This window comes from Neophocaena asiaeorientalis, unplaced genomic scaffold (assembly GCF_003031525.2).
Source record: "Neophocaena asiaeorientalis asiaeorientalis breed wild unplaced genomic scaffold, Neophocaena_asiaeorientalis_V1.1 scaffold119, whole genome shotgun sequence".
Lineage (NCBI taxonomy): Eukaryota > Metazoa > Chordata > Mammalia > Artiodactyla > Phocoenidae > Neophocaena > Neophocaena asiaeorientalis.
Genome location: NW_020175821.1, coordinates 1831396 through 1853694, shown reverse-complemented (window position 1 = coordinate 1853694; position 22299 = coordinate 1831396). Strand labels below are relative to the sequence as shown.

At 38.5% G+C, this 22299-nt stretch overlaps 1 protein-coding gene and 1 pseudogene across 2 annotated transcripts in view; one reads left to right on the top strand and one right to left on the bottom strand.

The window, feature by feature from the left end:
- Nucleotides 1-22299, bottom strand: part of TMEM87A (transmembrane protein 87A) — a 43168-nt gene that overhangs the window by 3216 nt on the left and 17653 nt on the right. The window contains exons 8-19 of one of the 2 annotated variants that reach the window (XM_024732561.1): nucleotides 20895-20956; nucleotides 19900-20083; nucleotides 18563-18662; nucleotides 16179-16272; nucleotides 15303-15374; nucleotides 12727-12835; nucleotides 11753-11811; nucleotides 10741-10844; nucleotides 3440-3513; nucleotides 2957-3018; nucleotides 1067-1122; nucleotides 493-523 (exon numbers count right to left, since the gene is read on the bottom strand). In XM_024732561.1, the coding sequence (XP_024588329.1) occupies nucleotides 493-523; nucleotides 1067-1122; nucleotides 2957-3018; nucleotides 3440-3513; nucleotides 10741-10844; nucleotides 11753-11811; nucleotides 12727-12835; nucleotides 15303-15374; nucleotides 16179-16272; nucleotides 18563-18662; nucleotides 19900-20083; nucleotides 20895-20956 (1007 nt within the window). Of the gene's footprint in view, nucleotides 1-492; nucleotides 524-1066; nucleotides 1123-2956; nucleotides 3019-3439; nucleotides 3514-10740; nucleotides 10845-11752; nucleotides 11812-12726; nucleotides 12836-14612; nucleotides 14682-15302; nucleotides 15375-16178; nucleotides 16273-18562; nucleotides 18663-19899; nucleotides 20084-20894; nucleotides 20957-22299 lie in introns of both variants that reach the window. The other variant, XM_024732562.1, reaches the window with a different exon arrangement.
- LOC112391260 (COP9 signalosome complex subunit 7a pseudogene) lies at nucleotides 3836-8839 on the top strand (annotated as a pseudogene).

Sequence of the window (22299 nt, the reverse complement as noted above, 5' to 3'; positions counted from 1 at the left end):
CTCCTGCTGCGGAGCACAGGCTCCGGACGCGCAGGCCCAGCGGCCATGGCTCACGGGCCCAGCCGCTCCGCGGCATGTGGATCCTCCCGGACCGGGGCACGAACCCGTGTCCCCTGCATTGGCAGGCTGACTCCCAACCACTGTGCCACCAGGGAAGCCCCAACTTTTCTTTATTATTTTTGCCTAGACTAGGTAAGGGTTAAATTTGAATTTCTTAAAGACAAAGGAATTAGTGGAAGAGTACAGTACTGGCTACCCAATTTAAACAAAGACATTCTCAAGTCTGACCACACTTTGTAAGAAATAAAAGGAGGACATGTACAGAAAGGAAACATTCTTGAATATTTTAGTTATAATATTAGTATTTCTCTTTTCATCCTTTGTCAACTATAGTTCATCAGTCCATTACCGAGTCATATAAATAAATCTCCTTGAACAGAAGACTTAAGCCACCAGACCCATAGTTTATGTGCATATGATTTGATTACTAACCTCATCTGAATCCAGAAGGGCTGGAAGTGCTCTGCAGAGAGAAAAACAAACTAAACAATGTAAAATAAAGCCATAAATGGTTCAAAAAGGACAGTGAATAATGACTACAATTTAAAGTTTTTGTAACTACCTAAGATTTGCATCCCATTGAAGACATTTCAGGAAAAGAAAAAGCAAATACAAAAAAAAAAAAAGAATCACAGTTACTAGAATTGTATGGACTTTAATAGGAACAATGTTTAATTAAAATTATAGGCATGGAAAGGAACTCAAAAATTCCAAAAGGATTATCCCACTGATTTTAGGAAGACCTATAGCTAAATCTTTCTGAGCAGAAATGTCATCTGAATGAATAATCTGGATTATTTTTGTTTGTATATCATTCCTGGTCTTTATTTTCTAACATCTTTTTAATATTTTTAACACTTCAAATTATTTCAGTAATTTAACCTTTTACTTCTAGAGTTAACTACAAGCATTCTCATTACTATGCTCTTCAGCTCATTCATTTAAAATAATAAAAGTAATACTAACTGTGAAAAAGGATTCTTGTGGTAAGGATTCAAAAACTTACACATCTGTCACAGATGAAGGAACATTCTCTTCTACCCACTTTAAATCATCTTCCTGCTGAGAACATATAAATGCCAGATGTTACCAAAATGCACCAAAATATACATCTCAAGTAACGATCTAAAGAGGTCTCAATTTAGTCTCTTGTCACTCTGAACTAGTATATTCACATAACAGGACAAATAACAGAAATGTCAAATAATTTAATTTAAAAAACTAAACTATATGAATGAAATATAAAATGATATCCTACATCCCTAAACGCTTTCTTCTCAGTAATCTAATACCTAGAGTTTTTGCTTCATGTAAGCTTTGCTCCTTAAAACTGAGATAAATTCTAAAGCCCTTTTAAATGCAGAGTGAATGCACGGTTCTTAAGGGAAAAAAAGCTGACTGAAAAACTCTTGATTTTTTTAAAAAATTGAAGTATACAGGGCTTCCCTGGTGGCGCAGCGGTTGAGAGTCCGCCTGCCGATGCAGGGGACACGGGTTCGTGCCCCGGTCCAGAAAGATCCCACATGCCGTGGAGCGGCTGGGCCTGTGAGCCATGGCCGCTGAGCCTGTGCATCCGGAGCCTGTGCTCCACAACGGGAGAGGCCACAACAGTGAGAGGCCTGCGTACCGCAAAAAAAAAAAAAAAAAATTGAAGTATACAGTTGATTTACAATGCTGTGTTAATTTTTACCGTGCAGCAAAGTGATTCAGTTATACACATATATATTCTTTTCCATTATGGTTTACCACAGGATTTAAAAAAAAAAATTTTATTGGAGTATAGTTGATTTACAATCTTGTGTTAGTTTCAGGTGTACAGCAAAGTGAATCAGTTATACATATATCCACTCTTTTTTAGATTCTTTTCCCATATAGGTCATTACAGAGTATTGAGTAGCATTCCCTGTGCTATACAGTAAGTCCTTGTTGTTTACCCATCCTATATATAATAGTTTGCATCTGCTAATCCCAAACTCCCAATCCTTCCCTCTCCCACCCCCGGCCTTGACAACCACAAGTCTGTTCTCTATGTCTGTGAGTCTTTTTCTGTTTTGTAGATAGGTTCATTTGTATCATATTTTAGTTTCCACATATAAGTGTTATCATATGGTATGTGTCTTTCTCTTTCTGACTTACTTCACTTAGTATGACAGAGATTAAGTCCATCCATGTTGCTGCAAATGGCATTATTTCATTCTTTTTTATGGCTGAGTAGTATTCCGTGGTATATATATGTACCACATCCTCTTTATTCATTCATCTGTTGATGGACATTTAGGCTGTTTCCATGTCTTGGCTATTGTGAACAGTGCTGCTATGGACATAGGGGTGCATGTATCTTTCTGAATTACAGTTTTGTCCAGATATGTGCCCAGGAGTAGAATTGCTGGATCATATGACAACTCTATTTTTAGTTTTTTGAGGAACCGCCATACTGTTTTCCACAGTGGCTGCACCAGCTTACATTCCCACCAATAGTGTAGGAGAGTTCCTTTTTCTCCACACCCTCTCCAGCATTTGTTATTTGTAGACTTTTTTTTTTTGTAGACTTTTTAATGATGGCCATTCTGACCGGTGTGAGGTGATACCTCATTGTAGTTTTGAAAAAATCATCTTTACTACAAAAAAGGTCACCTTAGATTATTAATGGGGCTATGATTTCATTGATGAAAACCATTAAACAGAACCATCAGAATGGTCTGGAGCCTTTTCAGGACATAGCAGCAAACCATCTAGTTAAAAAATTACTAGGTCCTAGACAGAATCTCTTGCTATCTCTGTTTTTAAAAATGTTAATTACAGCATAGGTAAAAAATCATTAAGGCCTGTACGTAACTGCTGAGCTCCACCAAGGGCTAGAGGACAGGGGAAAAAAAAAAAAAGAAGTCATACTTACTGCTTTGTTTAATTTACTATTTCCATTTGGTTCTTGTTTGGTACTTCTCATTTTCATTCCTTCTGTAGAAGAAAAAAAAAAATAGACTGGTTAACTAGGTCAGTAGACCAGCATTGATAGCAAAAATGGATTCAGAGCTTTATTTTAAGCTTATTGACACTAAATTATACTACAGGTAAGTTTTTCCATCTTTACATTTGTGCTAGAAAGTTCAAAGTCAAGTTTTCAGCCCATCTCTAGCAAGTAAACTGGACATTTAATGTGTCATTATTTACTGAACATGGTTTCATCTAAAGATTCATACCCTTACTTTCACTTCCCCCTAACTTCACTGCATATCAAACTGAAGAACATGTTGTAAAAGAATAAATACATGCATCAAAGTCTCTTGATTTTGATACTCAAAATGTTATACTTCTTTTACTCTATTTCTAAAAACCAGAAAAGAATATTTAAAGCACAAAAGGTGACTTTTATCACTACCAAAGCTTTCTTTCAGCATAGGTTCCTTTTGTTCATCCTCCTCCTCTTCCTCAGACAATGGTGAAAAGGCAAACCTGACAGAACAAAGGTAACAGAAGGAAAAAATTAGAAAACTAAAAAAAACTACTCTACTATCTGGATTTTACAGGACTAATTATTGAAACCTCAATTATAGTCATTCATTACATCAGTTTAGTGAATAATAAAGTAATTCTTCCGCTTCAGAAAGCTCTCAATTGCCGCTATTAACAAGAGAGAAGCAGGACAGTATCATATTTATGAGTGCAGGCTCAGCCACAGACTACTTGTTACCTTACACAAGTTACCTATTCTCTCTGTGCCCCAGGTTCCTCATTTGTAGATGGGAATAATAACAGAACATTACTTATAGAGGTAATGAAAAAAGCAGGTAAGTCATTTCAAATAGAGTGCTTAGAACAATACCTCACAGTAAGCACTCAATAAACGTTCACTTATAAGCATATGTATCACACAGGGGTAAGTAAATTCTCTTGTAATTCAAAATTTCAGACTTCAAATTGGTAGTTATGATTGGGAAAGCCTGATCTTGTTGTGTTCCAAGTAATTTAAAATCTCAATTTCTAAGTGGGGAGCTGAGAAGATGAAGGCCTGATCTGGAATATCTGTTATCTTTCCTTCGCAACTTACAAGAGATTCAGCAAAGCAGCTACCAGATAGGTAATTCCTAGAATGCTTTAGCTTTGAACTCATTCTGCACTTTCCATTTTACTGTTGCCTATTATTTTCACTCTACTTTAAAATCACCCTTACCTGATAAAACTCCTTATAAGCTAGGAATAACAGGGAACACCTGTAACCTGATAAAGGGTAACTAACAAAAATTCACAGTATGGGCGCAGTGGTTGAAAGTCTGCCTGCCGATGCAGGGGACACTGCTTCGTGCCCAGGTCCGGGAAGATCCCACATGTCGCGGAGCGGCTGGGCCCATGAGCCATGGCCACTGAGCCTGCGTGTCCAGAGCCTGTGCTCCGCAACGGGAAAGGCCACAACAGTGAGAGGCCCGCATACCACAAAAAAAAAAAGAAAAAAGAAAAAATTCACAGTAAATATCAAAGTCAATGTGATCCTTGAGGTGCATTTATTTTAAAGTCAGCATAAGATGAAGAGGCCCACTCTCATTTCCTCTAGTCAGTATTATACAGGAAGGCCTAGCAAACACAAGAATCAGAAATGAGACAGGAAGACTATTAATTTGAGATAATAACCAATCTAATGAGAAAATCTAGAAATTATTAGAACAAGGTAACACAGGAGAGTTAATGGATGTGATATACAAAAATCAATAGCATTCCTACATAATTGGAAAAGCCTAAATTATTATTTTAAAAGAGGTTGCATCCATAAGATCCACAAAGGTTTTTAAAAAACACATTTAAAGTTACAAAACATAACCGAGGCATTGAAAGGATTGAAAAATGGAGAGATAACACACTCAAGGATGGGATTATCAAAAAGATACAAAATTTTCCTAATTAATCCATTAAGCTTAGATTCCAATCAAAGTCTCATAAGGTTTTCCTAGAATTAAACAAATAAGCTAATCTTCTTTTTTTTTTTTTAAAGCAAAGACCCAATAACAAAGTATATTTTTTAAAAAGAAGATTAAGGGGGAGGGCGGTTTAGGCCCTGGAGATACAAGATTTATCAGGAAGCTGAGATAATTAAGATTAAGACAATGTGCTACTGAGCAGGATGAGAGCAAAAGGGACAAGAGAACCTATAAACAAACATACTCTTTATGAATGAAAGCTCAACTGTGAAATTTTTTTTAAACTTATAGAAGAACTTTATGACTTCACCTCAAGGTAGGAAATAATTTTCTTAGAACACAAAATGTATAATCTGTGAAGGAAAAAAAATGACAAATTTGACTCCACATTTTTGAGTTTTTCTATAACCAAAAACATCACTAAAAAAAAGTTCAAAGATAATCAAACTAGGAGAAAATATCTGGAATACCTGAACATTGGAAATATCTGGAATATTGGCATCTAAAATATATTAGGAATTCCTACAAATCAATACAAAAATGATCAATAAGGCAATAAAAAAATAGCCAAAGATATAAAAAGCTGACTGACGTAACTGACTGTAAACATATAAAAGACATAAAAAGTTAGCTCAGTCTTAAATGCATATAAAAGTAACACTGAATATTAACGCTCATCCATCAGGTCTGCAAAAATTAAATAAAATAATGGGAGTGTAGAAGAAGGGAAGAGGAAAGAGCTCCTCATACCACTGTTGGTAGATACGCAATTTGTTTCAGATTTTTTTTGGAATACAATCCGGTCATACTTTAAAAATTACAAATACACATACCCTATAACCCAGCAATCTCAAGGCCACTCACTAATATGTACTGAGCATCTGCTATGTGCCAGTGTGTAGTGAAAATTTAACCTTGTGTACACAAAGAGAGGACTGGTTTTGCCCTTGACTACTGAGAGGTGATCTCTATGCCCCTGGCATGTCCTGCATGATGGGAGTGTCTCTGGTCACCCAGTTTGGCTCTGGCCACAGGACAGTCTAACAGTGTGACCTGTGACAAGGTCTCTGGGGCACACAATATTACTTCTGGCCTCCAGAGGAACTAGCAACTAAAGATAAGCCTGACCTCCAGGCCCTCCTTGGAGACTGAAGTTCAGCCACACAGATAGTATAGGTGGTCGAGCCCCAGTAAAATCTCTGGACACCAAAGGCTCGGATGAGTTTCCCCTGGTTGGCAATACTCAGTGTGTACTGTCACACACTGCAACCAGGAGGAGGGAACACCATCTGTGACTCCATGGGAGCAGACAACTGGAAATGCTGCATTTGGACCCCTCCCGGACTCTGTACTGTAAGTCTCTCCCCTTGGCTGATTTTAATTTTTATCCTTTTTCTGTAATAAACTATAGCCATCAACATAACAGCTTTCAGTGAGTTCTGAGTCCTTTTAGTGAATAATCAAACCCGAGATGGTTTTGCAAACCCTTGAACTCGCAACTGTGTATCAGAAGTGAGGACAGTCTTATAGGGACCATTCCCTCAGATTTTGCAGCTTGGCTAACTCCATGTAGCCAGGAATAGTTCTTGGCCTTCATGGAACTTACATCTGGTTTGAGGGTTGGGGGATAGGAAGAGAAGATAGATAGTAAGTAATAAATAAAGTATATAGATTTCAGAAGATAATAAGTGCAATGAGAGAAAAAAATGAGGCATAGGGGTATTCGAGTGTATAAAAATAAATGTATGTAACCGAGCAAGACCCTATAGGACCTTCCTGGGATAACCCCTCTTCCCTGGCCCCAAACCCTCTGTCTTTTGTCTGTAGAAAAACTTTAGCTTCCTAGACCTTCCCCGAGTTCCAAAGAATAAATTTAATCAGAGAAATGAGAAAATGTAGAAGCAAAGGAAAACAGTCAAGCAAGACAAAATAATAATAGTTTAGCCATTAAACAAAGTCAAGGACCTTTAGTTCCTCCTTAAGGGCTATGGATAATATCCTGAACCATATCCTTTGCGCTGTTTTGCCGATAGTGAAACCCATACCAGGTGGAAGAAGTTAACTGTGTGCTGCCAAAAGCCTGTAGATCCTAGACTGGTTGGAACCAGAAGGCTGACAGGATTACCTCACCTCTAACCAATCAGAAGAATGTCTACAAGCTGATCATGCACCCCACACCCCTGCTCCCTTACTGTCTTTAAAAACCTTTCCCTGAAGGAAAGGGAAAGGGAAGTCCCTAAACCTTTGCTCTAAGTACAACTGTATGCTGAGTCTCATGAGTCCTTTTAAACATATGTGGTCTTGGGCTTCCCTGGTGGGGCAGCGGTTAAGAATCTGCCTGCCAATGCAGGGGACATGGATTCAAGCCCTGGTCCGGGAAGATCCCACATGCTGCGGAGCAACTAAGCCCATGTGCCACAACTACTGAAGCCCAAGCGCCTAGAGCCCGTGCTCCACAACAAGAGAAGCCCCCACAATGAGAAGTCAGCACACCTAAATGAAGAGTAGTCCCCGCTCGCCGCAATTAGAGAAAGCCAGCGCACAGCAAAGAAGACCCAACACAGCCAAAAATAAATAAATAAAAGATACATTAAAAAAAAAAAAAGTGATCTTGGGGACCCTAAAACAACCAAACTGGAAATAGTCCAAATGCCCATGAACAAGGAAACAATTAACTATACTACATCTGTACTATGTAATATAATGCCATCCATGAAAATAGATGAGTTTAATTTAAACCAGTTGTCTTGGAAGGCATTTCCACAATGCACTGTTGAGTGAGTAAAACATTCCATATATGAACAAGGAATAAAATGTGGCAGGATACATCACACTGGGCTGTTAACACTGGAGTTACAGGGAGTGGGCACAATGCTTTTTAAAAAAGGAGAAAGGAAGAGGAGAGGTAAAGCAAAAAAAAATTTTTAAAGACTAAAGAGGGCTTCCCAAAAAAAAAAAAAAAAAAAAAAAAAAAAGACTAAAGAAAGGGAAAAATTTTATGTATAGATATAGCTAGCAAGTGAACAAAAGATCAATAGATCAGTGTAGAGGGAGGTGGCAGGAAAGGCTGGGAACAGCTGCTGGAAGTGACAGAGCAGTGGCCCCACGCAGTGTGCTGGAAGAGAGGTGGGTGAGAGGGACTTTGCTTCCACATTCCACATTTCGGCTGCTCACAGTGTTTGCTTACAGGACACATGCTGACCACTTAGCTGAAGCCCAGAATCTTCCTCCACTCACAGAGGCTCAGAAGGGTAAGTTTTGGCATCTATCAATCGTCACCCTGGCTGCCAAAGTCAAGTGTATCCTATATGCAGTACCACCGGAGGCCCTTGTCCTGCAGAACATGTGGCATATGGAAGACCCTGTCACTGAGGCCGTGTACGCTGACGTGATTCGCCTCCCTCAACCAGCCCAACCAGAGACTGGAGGTTGACATCCAGCACCAGGACCTCAGTGCCACTGCCTGAACCCTGCAGGAGTGGTGATTGGGCAGCAAAGTGGTGCTGTCAGGCACTGAGGAACAGGTGAGCCATGTAGCCACATCTCAGGAACCTGAGCAACACGTGACTGAGCTGAGGGAACCAACTCCTGGCACCAACCAGCGCCAGCCCAGCAAGAAAGCCTCAAAGGGCAAGGGGCTCTGAGGGAGCGCCAAGATTTGGTCCAGGTCGAACTGAAGGGACTGTCATTTCTTCCCTGGGACTGTGGGACTGTGGGGCCCCAGCTATCTGCCTGCCCCTTAGGAGTCCTCAGAGAGCTTTCTTGTGCCCCTGACCAGTTGATAATCCTAGGTTCATGACCCTTCACACCTCCCTTCTTCTCTCCCCAACTCCCAAGGGAGGAGGCAAGTACATGGGTTTTTTCTTTGTTTTTTTGGGTTTTTTTTGCAGTATGCGGGCCTCTCACTGTTGTGGCCTCTCCCGTTGCAGAGCACAGGCTCCGGACATGCAGGCTCAGCGGCCATGGCTCACGGGCCCAGCCACTCCACGGCATGTGGGATCTTCCGGGACTAGGGCACGAACCCGTGTAGCCTACATCAGCAGGCAGACTCTCAACCACTGCGCCACCAGGGAAGCCCCCAAGTCATGTTTTTGTTGGTACTTTTTGTTTTATGTGACTTTCTTCTTTTTCCCTTTTCTGTCTCTTTTTAATAAATTTATTTATATTTGGCTGTGTTGGGTCTTCGTTACAGTGCGAGGGTTTCTCATTGCGGTGGCTTCTCTTATTGCAGAGCACAGGCTCTAGGCACGCAGGCTTCAGCAGTTGCGGCGTGCGGGATCAGTAGTTGTGGCTCACGGACTCTAGAGCGCAGGCTCAGTAGTTGTGGTGCACGGGTTTAGTTGCTCCGCGACATGTGGGATCTTCCCAGACCAGGAGTTAAACCTGTGTCCCCTGCATTGGCAGGCGGGTTCTTAACCATTGAGCCACCAGGGAAGTCCTGTACCTAACTTTCTTATGTGTCCCATTGTTCCCTCCTGCTCCCTGCCATGCTCTCTCCCCTATTTCTTTAGAAGCCAGCATCCGTCCCTGTTTATTATATGTCATTGAGTAGGTGGGGCTGCTATGTCCTCAGCATAACCCACACGTGTTCCTTCTCCCACCGCCCAAGCCCTGCATACCTAACCCCCAGCTCCTACTCCCTGCCCCCAGGCTATTTGGGGAGCATCTGAAGAGCCACAGGGCTCCCACCTTTATTCCCATCCTGAGAGTTCTGGGAGCCAGCCTGCCTTTCTAGGAGTCATTGATGAAAGTCTAGGACACTTTCACCCCAGAATCCTGTCACACTGCTGTTGTTTCCTTTCCTCTTTCCTGACCTTGGGTCCTGGAATGCTACTGCTTTGATGACTCCATAGCCTAAGGGCAGCTGTTTCTTGAGCTGTTGTGAGATGGTTCATTCTTGGCCCTGACTATCTTAGAAAGCCTGATGGCAATCCTGGAAGGATTTATTCTTCCTTTTGTGAGTTTGGTGGGGGAAGGGCAGGGGATATATTGTAATAAAAAGAGTATATATACATATATCTATATATAACACGACACAGAAATAAATCTGCAAGAGGTCTATCTACAAAAAAAAAAAAAGATTAATGTAAAGGAGGGTCACAAGACCCTTAGTTATACCATCTCATCCTTTTCCTTCGTCGGTGGTATAGCTGCATAATATAAGCTCTTAACTGTCTAAGAGCACAAGAAGAGGGGGAAAAAAAGAAGGGAAATAAAGGCATGGCTAGTAACAAAATAAAGATAGCCAATTCGTAAATAACTGAGATTTGCCTATAGTTAGACAAAGCAAATTCACATGTTGATTTTTATTCCATAGTCAGTCACTTAAGTTTTCATTTTACCCTCTCTGTTGTTACAAAATAAGCTGAGCTACTGACTATAGAAATTGTTATTTCCTTCTGGACACTAGATAGGTGAGACTCTCATTACAATTGTCACAATCTGTCTACCTCCCTTATTTACCCATACAAATACTTATATTAACAGAAGATGTCAGAACTGAAAGGGACCTCATATCAATAGGTATCAATTCCCCCTCTTTTATGAAGAGGAAACTAAGGTTCAGAGAGGTGAAAAGAGGCAGCATGCCAAAAAACACAACTCACATTAATAGGACAGCTGAGACATGAATCCAATTTCCTGAGTCCAGACCCAATGAGTACTGTTTCCATTACATGATATGGCCCTGACAGTGTCACCCACTGAACCACCCCAATCGATAACGTGGCCATTCAGTGGTTAGCAGCGTAAATAAGAAGAATCCCCAAACCTCTGGTTGTTTGCAGATGGTCGCCAGAGAACCATGATGACAAAGAGGATCATGGAGAACAGCAACCGCCAGATGGCATCATCCACCCACAGCTCCCGCCAATCCTACCAAAAGGGGAAAAAATACATTTATATACATTATCTTAACCCTTTGTTCGCAAAGCCCTTTGCATAGAACAAGAACTACTTGTTTATTCATTCAACTTATATTTACTAAGGGCCTGCTATATATGCTAACAAGCACTGCACCAAGCACAAAGTGAATGAACCTAATTTCTTCCCTTGTAGTGATTACCATTGTTAAAGAAAAGGCACTAACCAAACAGAGTGCTTGTCAATGCTTCGTTATAGCTCTGAGAACCTTTAGGGAAGGGTTTTTATATAAGGTAAGAGAAAGTAACATCAGGTTGTTATTTTTTATAATTTTCGTTTTCATTTATTTAGTTTTACCAAAACAGAGCCATAGCTGCCTCCAAAGAAATGCTACTGGCCATAGTCTTTGTGCTCAGATCTTAAGGACATGGTTTTTACTCAGATTAGCATTATTCACACATACTTAGTATTTAAGACTCTGGATTTCTTATTTGAGAATTTTTAGTTAAAGCAAAATTGGGTTATGGCAGACTGTAGTTATCACTTAGAAAATTCTCTTGAACTACTAGTATATATAGTATATGATACATATAGAATACTCAGGAGGAGAGAAGCATACTAACCCTCAGAGTGGAGACCTAACCCTAATTTTTTTTTTTTTTTTTTGCGGTACGCGGGCCTCTCACTGTTGTGGCCTCTCCCGCTGCAGAGCACAGGCTCCGCGGCATGTGCAGTCTTCCCAGACCGAGGCACGATCCCGTGTCCCCTGCATCCGCAGGCGGACTCTCAACCACTGCGCCAGCAGGGAAGCCCTAACCCTAATTTTTTATAAGGTACAAACCTTACCACTGTCATCAACATCATTGTCTGTGTATAACAAACAGTACACTATTCCTAAATGCATGTGTTTGTTAACTCACCGACTGACAAGTCACTATCCTGAACTTCATGGTTGTCCAGATGATAAACACAATAGATGCTAAGAGGAAATATAAAACCTGGTCAGTATGAATGTTGGTTTATATCCCCAATTACATTCTCCAATTCTGGTTAAGTGGAATCCCCCACATCCCTAACCCCCAAACATCACCGTCACTTTCTGTTATTTTAACATATTTATTCAATACAAATTTACTTAATTACTCTATACAAGGCCCATGTACTCTTGTCAAACCTTTCTGTACTTAAAGAATAGTTTTGTTTACTACCTGGCTACTTCAGTAACCCTGAGAATTGTAAATGAAGTTATTGGAAACGTGGCTTTTCCCAGCAATATCAATAATACAATTTTTTCCCTTCCTTTATCCTTAGTATAGTAATGCTAATTTTTCTTTAGCTGGTCAGATGGGGAAAAAAAAGGCTGATAAAATGACTGCAGGACAAACATAACTGTTGGTTCCAATCACAGGCCAGACTTCACTTTTCCCGTGACAAGGGCCAAAAGGCAGAAAATAAGCCTACTTTGGCTATGGTCTACCTAATGTCTATATTTTATGCATGCTTAGTAACATACGTAAAAGGAGTATAATGGCAATGTACCCTAACCTAAAATACTATAGCTATTTAATAAAACCAAATAAGTATTAATGTCTTCTAAAAGGAATCTGAATGCTCTATGGCACTCAAGCTAACTTGGCTCAAGAAAAAGAATGGAGACAGGATATACTAACAGCTGAATTAATTTTCATCTATTATACTTAAACTAAATGGTTCTCAACCTTTTTTGAACCACAGACTCCTTGGAGAATGACAAAAGCTAAAGACCCCTTCCCCAAGTAAAATGCACAAAACTTTTCTATGTAATTTTACAGAGCACACCTATAACCTCTCAGGTTAAGAATCTCTGTTCTAAAAGGATCACATTTAAACATCAGGAAGAAAGTCCCCAACTTACCTGCCACTGCCAAGATAAGTGTGTTGGTGAAATGTCGGTACAAAGAGAGTTTTACAATGTTCCTCCGAAGTTTTAATAGCTTCATTGTTTGAGTCAGGCTAATAAATATGTGTTTGAAGGTCAAGGAAATCAACATTCAGAAAAACCATAAGCTATTAAATTAATCCTCAAGTTTCTGAGGATGTGGGGTTATAATGATAGAGCTATGGATCCCAGAGGCCTTACAGCTCTCTTATTCTCAATCTCACAAACACCCCAAGCTTCACCATGATTAATAAGAAAGTCTTCATTTTTAATGAGATACTGAAGAGAAGACAGAACCAGGATAAAATGAGAATGGAGAAAAATAAGAAGAAAAAAGAGGAAAATATTAAAAAGAGAAATAAAGACAGGAAGCAGCTTTCTAGAGAAACAAAAAGAAAAAAGAATGACAAATGGAAGAAAATGAAATGAAAATGAGTAACAGGTAAGGGAAGAGAAGTTAGCATTATCTTCTCTCTTCCTTTAAGGTAGGTAGCTCTGTTCTCACTGTCCCAGGTAATCCAGTCTAGGGTCATAAATACACTTGTGCCTACAACCTTCCAGAGTTCTACACTTAGACCCCTTGTGCCATATTAAGAGAACTGCCATCAGCTGCCAGATCAATCCTGAATTAAAAGGACAGTACAATTACAATTGGCTGAGTATTCCTCGCAGTTAGGCTCTAAAAGTAATGACTCTCCATTTTCAGAACATTATTCCCAAGCAGAAGTTGCCACAGAAGACAGGAAGGGAACTGATGACTACTGAAGAGGATATCTGCTCTCATGTCTGACTTTCAGAATGAGCAGATACAAAAATGAATGAGGTGGAGCTTGGTCTGTGCTTTGACAAAGACTTATTAACAAGCTGCTACCTAAACACTGGGTTATCTCATTGTTTGGTCCAGTCCCACTTTCCTCTCTCCACTCCTCCCAATATTTATAGAGGTTCACAAAGCACACTTGAAAGATATTGATCTAGAAAAGCTTGACCATTTGAAGCAAGAACACTTCAATTTCAAAGATTTTTGATGAATGATCATCTACTCAAATCCATAAAATTATTATTTTGTTTACATTCAGCCATTTATAACAGTTTATCAAGACAGTAATATTGCACATAGAAGCAAATACACAAAAACCAACACAAATTAAAAAAAAAAAAAGGATAAAAGTCAAATCCTTCATCCAATAGGCCAAGTCCCTAATAAACAGTATTTAATTTTAAGAAGCAAGAGAAAAAGATTACTTAAATAGAAATTTGTCTGTTACGTGCTGACTGACTTCACCTGTAAATGAATCAATATTTACTTCAAAGAGTGGAAGCCTTCAGACAATCCCAAGTCAGCTTTTGAACAGGGATATAAAACACTTACCCTGTAACGATTTCAATATGCTAAACCTACATAGAATTTTAAGAGAGTCAAACAACCTTATGTAGTCCCCAAACCACATTTTAAGCATCAAAATCTTTTCATAATTTTCAAAGCATTTAATAATTCCTAGAGGCTGAAAGAAATGTCAGGAGCAGAGCGGCCAGTGATTCTAACGCTAAGTGGGGTGCACAAATAAGTCCAAAATCAAAGTGAAATGTTCATAAAAAAAAAAAAAGGAAAGCCACAAGCTTTTATCTTGCGCTCAGATCACAGTCACCAATTTCTGATGCAATTTTAAAACTTAAAACCAAAAAAACTGCTTACCTGAGGCCTCAGGTTGTTAGACTAAAAACACCCTAATCCCAGACTAAGGAGTAATCAACAAAACTGTTAAAAAGAAAAAAAAAAAACCTTTGCAGAAAGATCAATGGAAACCCATCTCCAAAAGGAGAAAATGGACTGCCATCAAAGAATCCAATGAGAAGGATATCCACCAGCACAGGGCAGTGTCTAGGAAAGCCAAGGGGATAAAGGCCAAGGAAGCAAGATCAGTCTGGGCCTGCAGACAAAGAAAAAGAGGTGGTGAAAAAAGAGATGTCCAGAGAGGAACAGAGATGAAACCAGCACAAGATTCTGCATTTATACAATCATCTGGAGTGGCTTTGCATTTGAACTGAAAGAAAACAAAAAGGTAGTAACATTTGGCACCTGCATCGTTCTTCCCTTCTGATAAACCATCATGTATAATATACAGCTGTAAGCATTTCACACAAATTGTTGATTACAATCTCAGTACAATGAAACGTGCTGCCAACTAATAAGTGTTTTTTAATACAGAGTTATAACGTGCTAATAGAGTTCTTAGCACCCTAAGATCGATGGTAAGAAGCGACCACACCAAAAACTTTATGGCAGTATAAGTTCCCATTCCATCCTATCAGTTCCCATCATTTTGGTTTTGGCTATAAGTCCTAAAGACCCTTCTCATATTTAAAATTACTGCATCATTAATATACTAAGAATTATTGATTTCTGGAACTGTAATATACAATGTATTTTTCAAAATAAGATGTAAGGCAAGTATCTATCTCCAAAACTATGCTGCTTGCTTTCATAAAGTTTAAGACGCTATTTATTTAACCCTAACTACCCAGTCACCAGGGCATTACTGAAAGGATATCCATAAAATAATACAGGCATCAATTGCTGAGAGGGCCAGGTTTACTATCAAAGCCAAGGGATAAGAAAAATACTACAGCAGCAGAAGAAAGAAAATGAAATTGACAGGTGGTTAAAGTTGCTGAAAGTCTAAGGAAATTACATACAGAGGACAGTGTGGTTTGAAAACCAAATTTGCATCCATAAAGTGTTTCATTTAAGGGGCAATTTGTTGCAAAACTTACTGAGCCCAGTTTAATTGAGAGAAAAGTTTACAGCATTTACCATCTTGAATCTAACAAGTTATTGCAGGCAGAAATTTTTAAATAAATAGGAAAATAACTGGAATGACCTAGGGAGGCCCACTTCTTCACATTAATCCAGCTCTAACATAAATTTCTTTATCACATATGTCTCAGTGCTTTGGTTTCCTTCCCTAACAAAAGGCATAATTATGTTATTGTAAATAATTATGTAAAGTATCATCAGTTGAATTTTAAGAAAGCCTCTGAAATGCAAGTGCTGATTAAGCAAAGAGCACTGTCACTTTAAAACAAAAATCAGATTAACCAGCAAGTGCATGATTACAATGTTTGTCACTTACGCAAGAATGGAGCCAGCTGCTCCATTGCTGCTTCCCACTGGGGAACTAGTAAATAAGCAGTAATCTGGGGACAGGTGGGAAAGCGTTCATTCCCCATCACACATTAAATTTATGAAGCTCTAATAGATAGATTAAAAAGAAAAAATGAATTATACATACGTTTGGTAAACCACAGCTCAAAGGTGACTTAGAGGAAGTAGTAAAGAAGCCCACAGACATTTCCAATTAACCTCCTCAAGACAAAAACTATATTATCTGAAATGACCACAAAAATTCTGATTAAGCAATACTGACCCCAGTAACTCTGAGGACCCCTTCCATGCCAGAGAACAAAAGATAAAGAGCTCCTGCTACCACAACCTTGTGAAGAGTGACTCCAAGGCGAGGCCTAAAGAGGAAGCAAAGAAATGAGTACAAATGCAACAAACCCCGAGACAAGCTAAGTAACAAAAACTCATGTTGATTAACGCAGGCCAACAACTTAACAGATATAAGCCAGACATACTTGATTCAGCTGAGGAAAAACTCAGACAGACATATGGTCTTAAATCAAGACAGTGAACTCTAGAACTTGAGATCCGGTCCCTGGTTACTGCATTTTTAAAAAAACTTTTTATTACAGAGAATTCTGAAACATATTCAATAGTATAATGAACCCCTATAAAACCATCATCCAGTCCCAAAAGCCATCTAATCCTGCCCCATGCACACCTTATCCACTTCCATCCTCCCATACTATTCTGAAACAAATCCTAGATCTTACCTTTTATTTATATGTATTTCCGTATGTTTTTAAACAGATATGGACTTTGAAAAAACATAACCACAATATTATCAAATCTAAAAATGTTAACAATTCCTTAATACAATCAAAATCTTATTAAAACTCATTAGTCTGTTATCAAGCTCAAAATCCAGCAAAATGTGAAAAGTCTGAGTAGCTTCTGTGTCAAGGAGGAAAAATCTTAGATCCTTGATACTCAAAGTACCTCTGAATCAGAATCTACGTTTTAACAAGATCCCCAGGTGATTCATTAGTGCATTACATTATGAGGTGCACTGCCTTAAATCATGTCTACCTAAGCCTTAGCAATATTTGTCCTTATATTTTGTTATATGCTAGAAAAACTGCAAATGAGCAGGAATTTATTTCCCCAATGGTGTTATCTTAGAAACCCAGAATACTGCCTGGCATACAGGAGGCAACCACATATGTTAAATGAACATATACATTTTAAAAGTGAGAACCCCCCATTCCCCTAATCCCATTTAAAGCAAAACTCCTTTAAATGAATGAATAAATTTAAAAAATTAAAGTCCCCCATTTCTTTAATTCCACTTAAAGCAAAACTCCTTGAATAACTGTCTATACCTAACTCCAATTCCTCTCCCCCTATTTAAGAGAGAATTCCCCTTATTCTCTCTTAAACTCACTCCAATCAAGCTTTTTGTCCTACCCCTTCATCAAAGCTGTTCTCATTTAAGGTCGCTAATATCCTCCATGTAGTCAAATCCAGTGATCACTTCTCAATCCTCTTACTTGACACAATTAATCACTCCCCCCTTGAAACAGTGTTCAGCTTTGTCTTCCACTTCACTGGTCACTACTCAATTTCCTCTGTCCTAATTCTACTTCACCTCATTGACTTCTAAATAATAATAGTCCAAGGGCTCAGTCCTTTGACCTCTTCTCTGTATACACTCACTTCCTTGATGATCACATCCAGTCTTAATGGCTTTAAATAACAGCTACATCCTTACGACTCCCAAATTTATATCTCTGCCTTAATTTCTCCCTCCTACTTCCCTCATTTGGATATCTAACTGACCTTCTAATCCTGCCTCCACTCCAAATTTATTCCATTTAAGATCTTCCTGAACTCAGTAAACGTCAGTTCCGTCCTTCCACTTGCTTAGATCAAAATAGTTGACATTATCCTTGATTCTAGATCAAAATAGTTGGCATCATCCTTGATTCCTCTTTCACATCACACATTTGATCTACCAGCAAAGTCTACTGGCTCTACCTTCAAAATATAAAAGAATCTGACCACATCTTAACATTTCTTCCCCTGGTGTACATATAGCTTCTTCACCAACTTGGATCTTTGCTTAACTGCCAAAGTGAAGCCTTCCTTGAGCACCATATTTACAAATGAAAGTTCCACCTCCTGCCTAGAACTCTATATGCTTTCCCTGCTTTATCTGCTCACTGACATATTAGATTTTTCATTCACGTATTTTTATTTTACTCACGTATTTTTATCTGTGCACCAGTCTGTCCACAAATGTAAACTCCAAGTCTTTTGTTTTCTTGCTGTATCCCTAGGGCCTAGAATGTCTAATATATAGAAGGCACTCAAGAATGCTCTTCCCATTAAAAAAATATGATTTGCAAGAATACTTTGGAAGAGGAAAGTCACAATAAGTTTAAAAGTTTGATGTTTCAATGTCATTTGCTATACTGCAAGTTTTCCTGCAGATGCTCCTTAAATTCTAAGTAGTAAAATGAAACACTAATATTTTTCCAACTTTTACAAATCTACAATATTTCATATACCTTTGATTTCAGAAATATTTCTTATATCGACTTTCAGAATTACACTGGAAACCTGTAACACTGTTTCAATTTAATCAGCATTTTAATTTGCTCTTCCATATAGGAAGTTAATACTTACTTGACTATGCCATATCCCAGACTAACTATGATGACCAGGGTTCGAGCCAGTGAGCGTTTAACTGCTGAAAGCAGCTCTGCAAGGATCAGGGCACCTTGGACTGTAAGGAAGAAAAAAGGAGGGAAAAACGCAGTATGTAAACTAGGTTTGGGAAAAGGCACAATTCTAGAACCAGAATGTAGATTTCTAACACTTTTCAGAATAAGCACGGATATTAGTCCTACTTAAAAAGAATACCTCTTCTGCGATGTTTACAAGTACAAGCTGATATCACTTAGTATCTTACTCATGTGGATAGCAATCTGGGTGTGCTCAATTTACCTTCCCCCTCCACCTCCCGCTTCACTAAAACCTCAGCAAAATACCTCAGCCTACTTCAACAATTTATAGCATCTAAGGAATATTCCTCCCAGTTTAAAAAACTGTGAAATATAGCTACCTATATGTAGGAGAGCACAAAACACAACACAGAATTTTCAACTCACTTTCACATCTATTATTTTCAAGCCATTTCAAAGACCAGGGAAAGATCTAATTAGTATATCTTGCAACAAGAATTATTAAGAATTAAATGGTCTGATGAGAGAGAACTGAAGCTATCACAAAAAAAACTTCAGGGCTTCCCTGGTGGCGCAGTGGTTGAGAGTCCGCCTGCCGATGCAGGGGACGCGGGTTTGTGCCCCGGTCCGGGAAGATCCCACATGCCACGGAGCGGCTGCGCCCGTGGGCCGTGGCCACTGGGCCTGCGTGTCCGGAGCCTGTGCTCCGCGGCGGGAGGGGCCACGGCAGTGAGAGGCCCACGTACCGCAAAAAAAAAAAAAAAAAAAAAAAAAAAAAAAAACTTCAGTACGAAACAATTTCTATCACTACCTGTTCACCTTACTAAACCATAAATACCCTCCTATTTTCTTGGTATTACTATATTTTACCAACCCCACCCCCCAACCCAGTATCTCTGAAATCAAGGTAGGTCTTACAATCAATGGCATCTTACAATTAAATTAGCAGTATTTACCTTCTTTCTTAGATGCATATAATAATGGTACCTTAAAAATCAACAGCAACTGATATTCAATAATGATAATAACAGTCCCAAAGTGGCCACTACTGTAGTAACTTTTGTGGGTTTATTTCAATAAAATTACTCTTAAATAACTGAACCCACAATTTAAGAGATTAAAAACAAAGTCACAATCATAGTGATTCTGCTTAAGTTATTCTAATAATTAAGTAACTGCAAAGTAACAGCTACTTAATGACTGCTGACCTTAGGAAAATCGTCTTAAGTTTCACCTGCCAATCACTAACAAACTGGCAAACATTTTTTGGTCACATACCAGATTCTCCTTTGTATCGGATATTCTGAAATTCTGCATAGAAGACAGCTTTCTCAAGCATTCCCAGGAAGATGACAGCACCAATCCAAAACTGAATTCTCAGGAGATCTCTCCAATAGCAAGCAGACCATGCCAGCCACAGAACACCAAATAGGACATATACAATACACATCACCATGAAAAACTGTCATCCAAGTGGGTAAAAGAGAAAAAGAAGGATTAAGGCCAAGAGCCAATTTAGAATCAATACACAGTCTTAACATAATGTAAAAAATATACATACTACATATACATAAAAATATACATATACATAAAAATATACATATACATATTTTATTTCTTTGAAGTTCAATACTAAGATGAAAAAACTGTCTCCTCTCGGGCAGAGAGAGACTACCTAAGAGTTTCCCTTAGAGAGTGACCAGTCTTTTGTATTAAAAGAGTTTTTTCAACTCACAATCTAAAATTATTTAAATGAAGACAATGAGAGGAAAAAAGGCACGGTAGGGTTAGGATACAGCTGAAGGCAAGGAAACACAACAGAGTGGGAAAACTATAAAAGTACAAGGAAAAAGAAAAAAACTCCACAAACAAAAGAAATCTGAAAACAGATTAAGGATGTTCTCAGACACACAGACTGAAAAGGAGAAAGTGTCATCATTTACTCATCCTAAATGGGATCAGAAACTATAGGGTTTTAAGAAGTACCCCATTTTGGATCCTAGAGAGGATGTGAGAGGTGAAATGACCTTTGAGGTACTTTCCAACTCTAAAATTCCACAAGTCACTGACTTCATTTTACAAATGAGAAAATGAGGCACAGGGGGGTTCACTGACACTTCCAAGATCACATTCTAGTAGGAAGTAAGTACAGAACTACAAGCAGTATTTTCTGAACTGTTCAGGAACAAGTCTTTAATACTGCCACAAAACATGGACAATCTTTCAAGCTAAACTCATTTAATGTTGAGGTTAAAGAATATAAGTTCACTTACAATCATCAATGGGTATTCTTCAAGCGTGAGGTATTCATAGGGACCTTTCACTTCAACAGTCACTGCCAAAACACAGTCCTCAGAATTAATGTAAAGAATGAAAAAATTAAACAAGAACATTGTCTGATATTTGATTAAATTAATGAAAACTCCATTGGGTAATTTACTTTTACCATTTCAATCCTGGTGAATATTACATTTGTAAAGCACTCTGAAATTCATGAAGTGTTCTGATGGTTTGTGCTGTGTCCTGCACAGGCCTCAGCATGACTCTGCTCTAGTCACTACCTTAGGTGGAAAAGCCCTCTGTTCCCATACTCACATCCTTTAAAGACTAAGTTGAATGTATTTCCTCCACAAAACCTGGTGAGCTGCCCAAGTGGAACTATTCCCCATCTCCTCTAAATTCCAAACATACTTCATGTATGCTTTTTCTTACATCACTAATATGCTTTGAAAGTATTGGACTTCATTCCTTCATTCTGCTGCCCTCTTTTTTCTTTTCTCTCTCCTTACCTATATTTTCCTACTGCTTTCTTTCATTTTTACCTACTTTAACTTTATGTGACTTTCATAATTAATATATCATTTTCAGAAGGTGCTTAATAATAAGGAAGTGTTTAATGAAGCAGAACAAATGACAGTAACAAGAATTTGAAAGATTTGCCTTCCTGAAGCAAACCTATAACTACTTTAAAATTGTAAGTGATAAAACTACTTGGATAAATATTAAGTATGATTAATAAATAAACTGATTTATCTAAGAAGTGATATCTATCACCAGAGAGAGACTATTCAACAAAAATTTCCTACTAATTTTTATCAAGCAAAAAGGACATACCATTATTAAAAGTAAATCAGGTCTAATACTTATATTAGAGCATCCCATAATAGCAATCACAAAAATTTCATAGCTGAACTGGTTAGTAATCTAAGCCCTCTTAATTTAATAAAAGAGTAAATAAAATAATTAGTAAATATTTGTCAATTCTTTGTTGACTCTACAGCAGGGGTCAGTAAAATATAGCACATGGACCAAATCTGGCCATCTATTCCAAAGTTTTATTGGAAAATAGTCACATCCACCTACTTACATACTGTTGATGGCTACATTTTACACCACAGTGGCAGAGCTGGGTAGTTGTAGCAGAGAGAATATTTACTATCTGGCACTTTAAGAAAAAGTTGGCTAATCCCTGCTCTATGCTAAAATATAACATACATTTACTGAGCACTTACCATGTGACACACACTATGGAAAATACAGGAGATGGAAAGATGTAGAGGATGTTTTCTGCCATCTAGTGGATTACTATCTTCAGGGGACAGAGAGTTGGAAAGCAACAGAGAACTGTGCCCCTGAGCCAAACCCAGAAGGATGAGTGTGTATTTTCTATGATGAAGT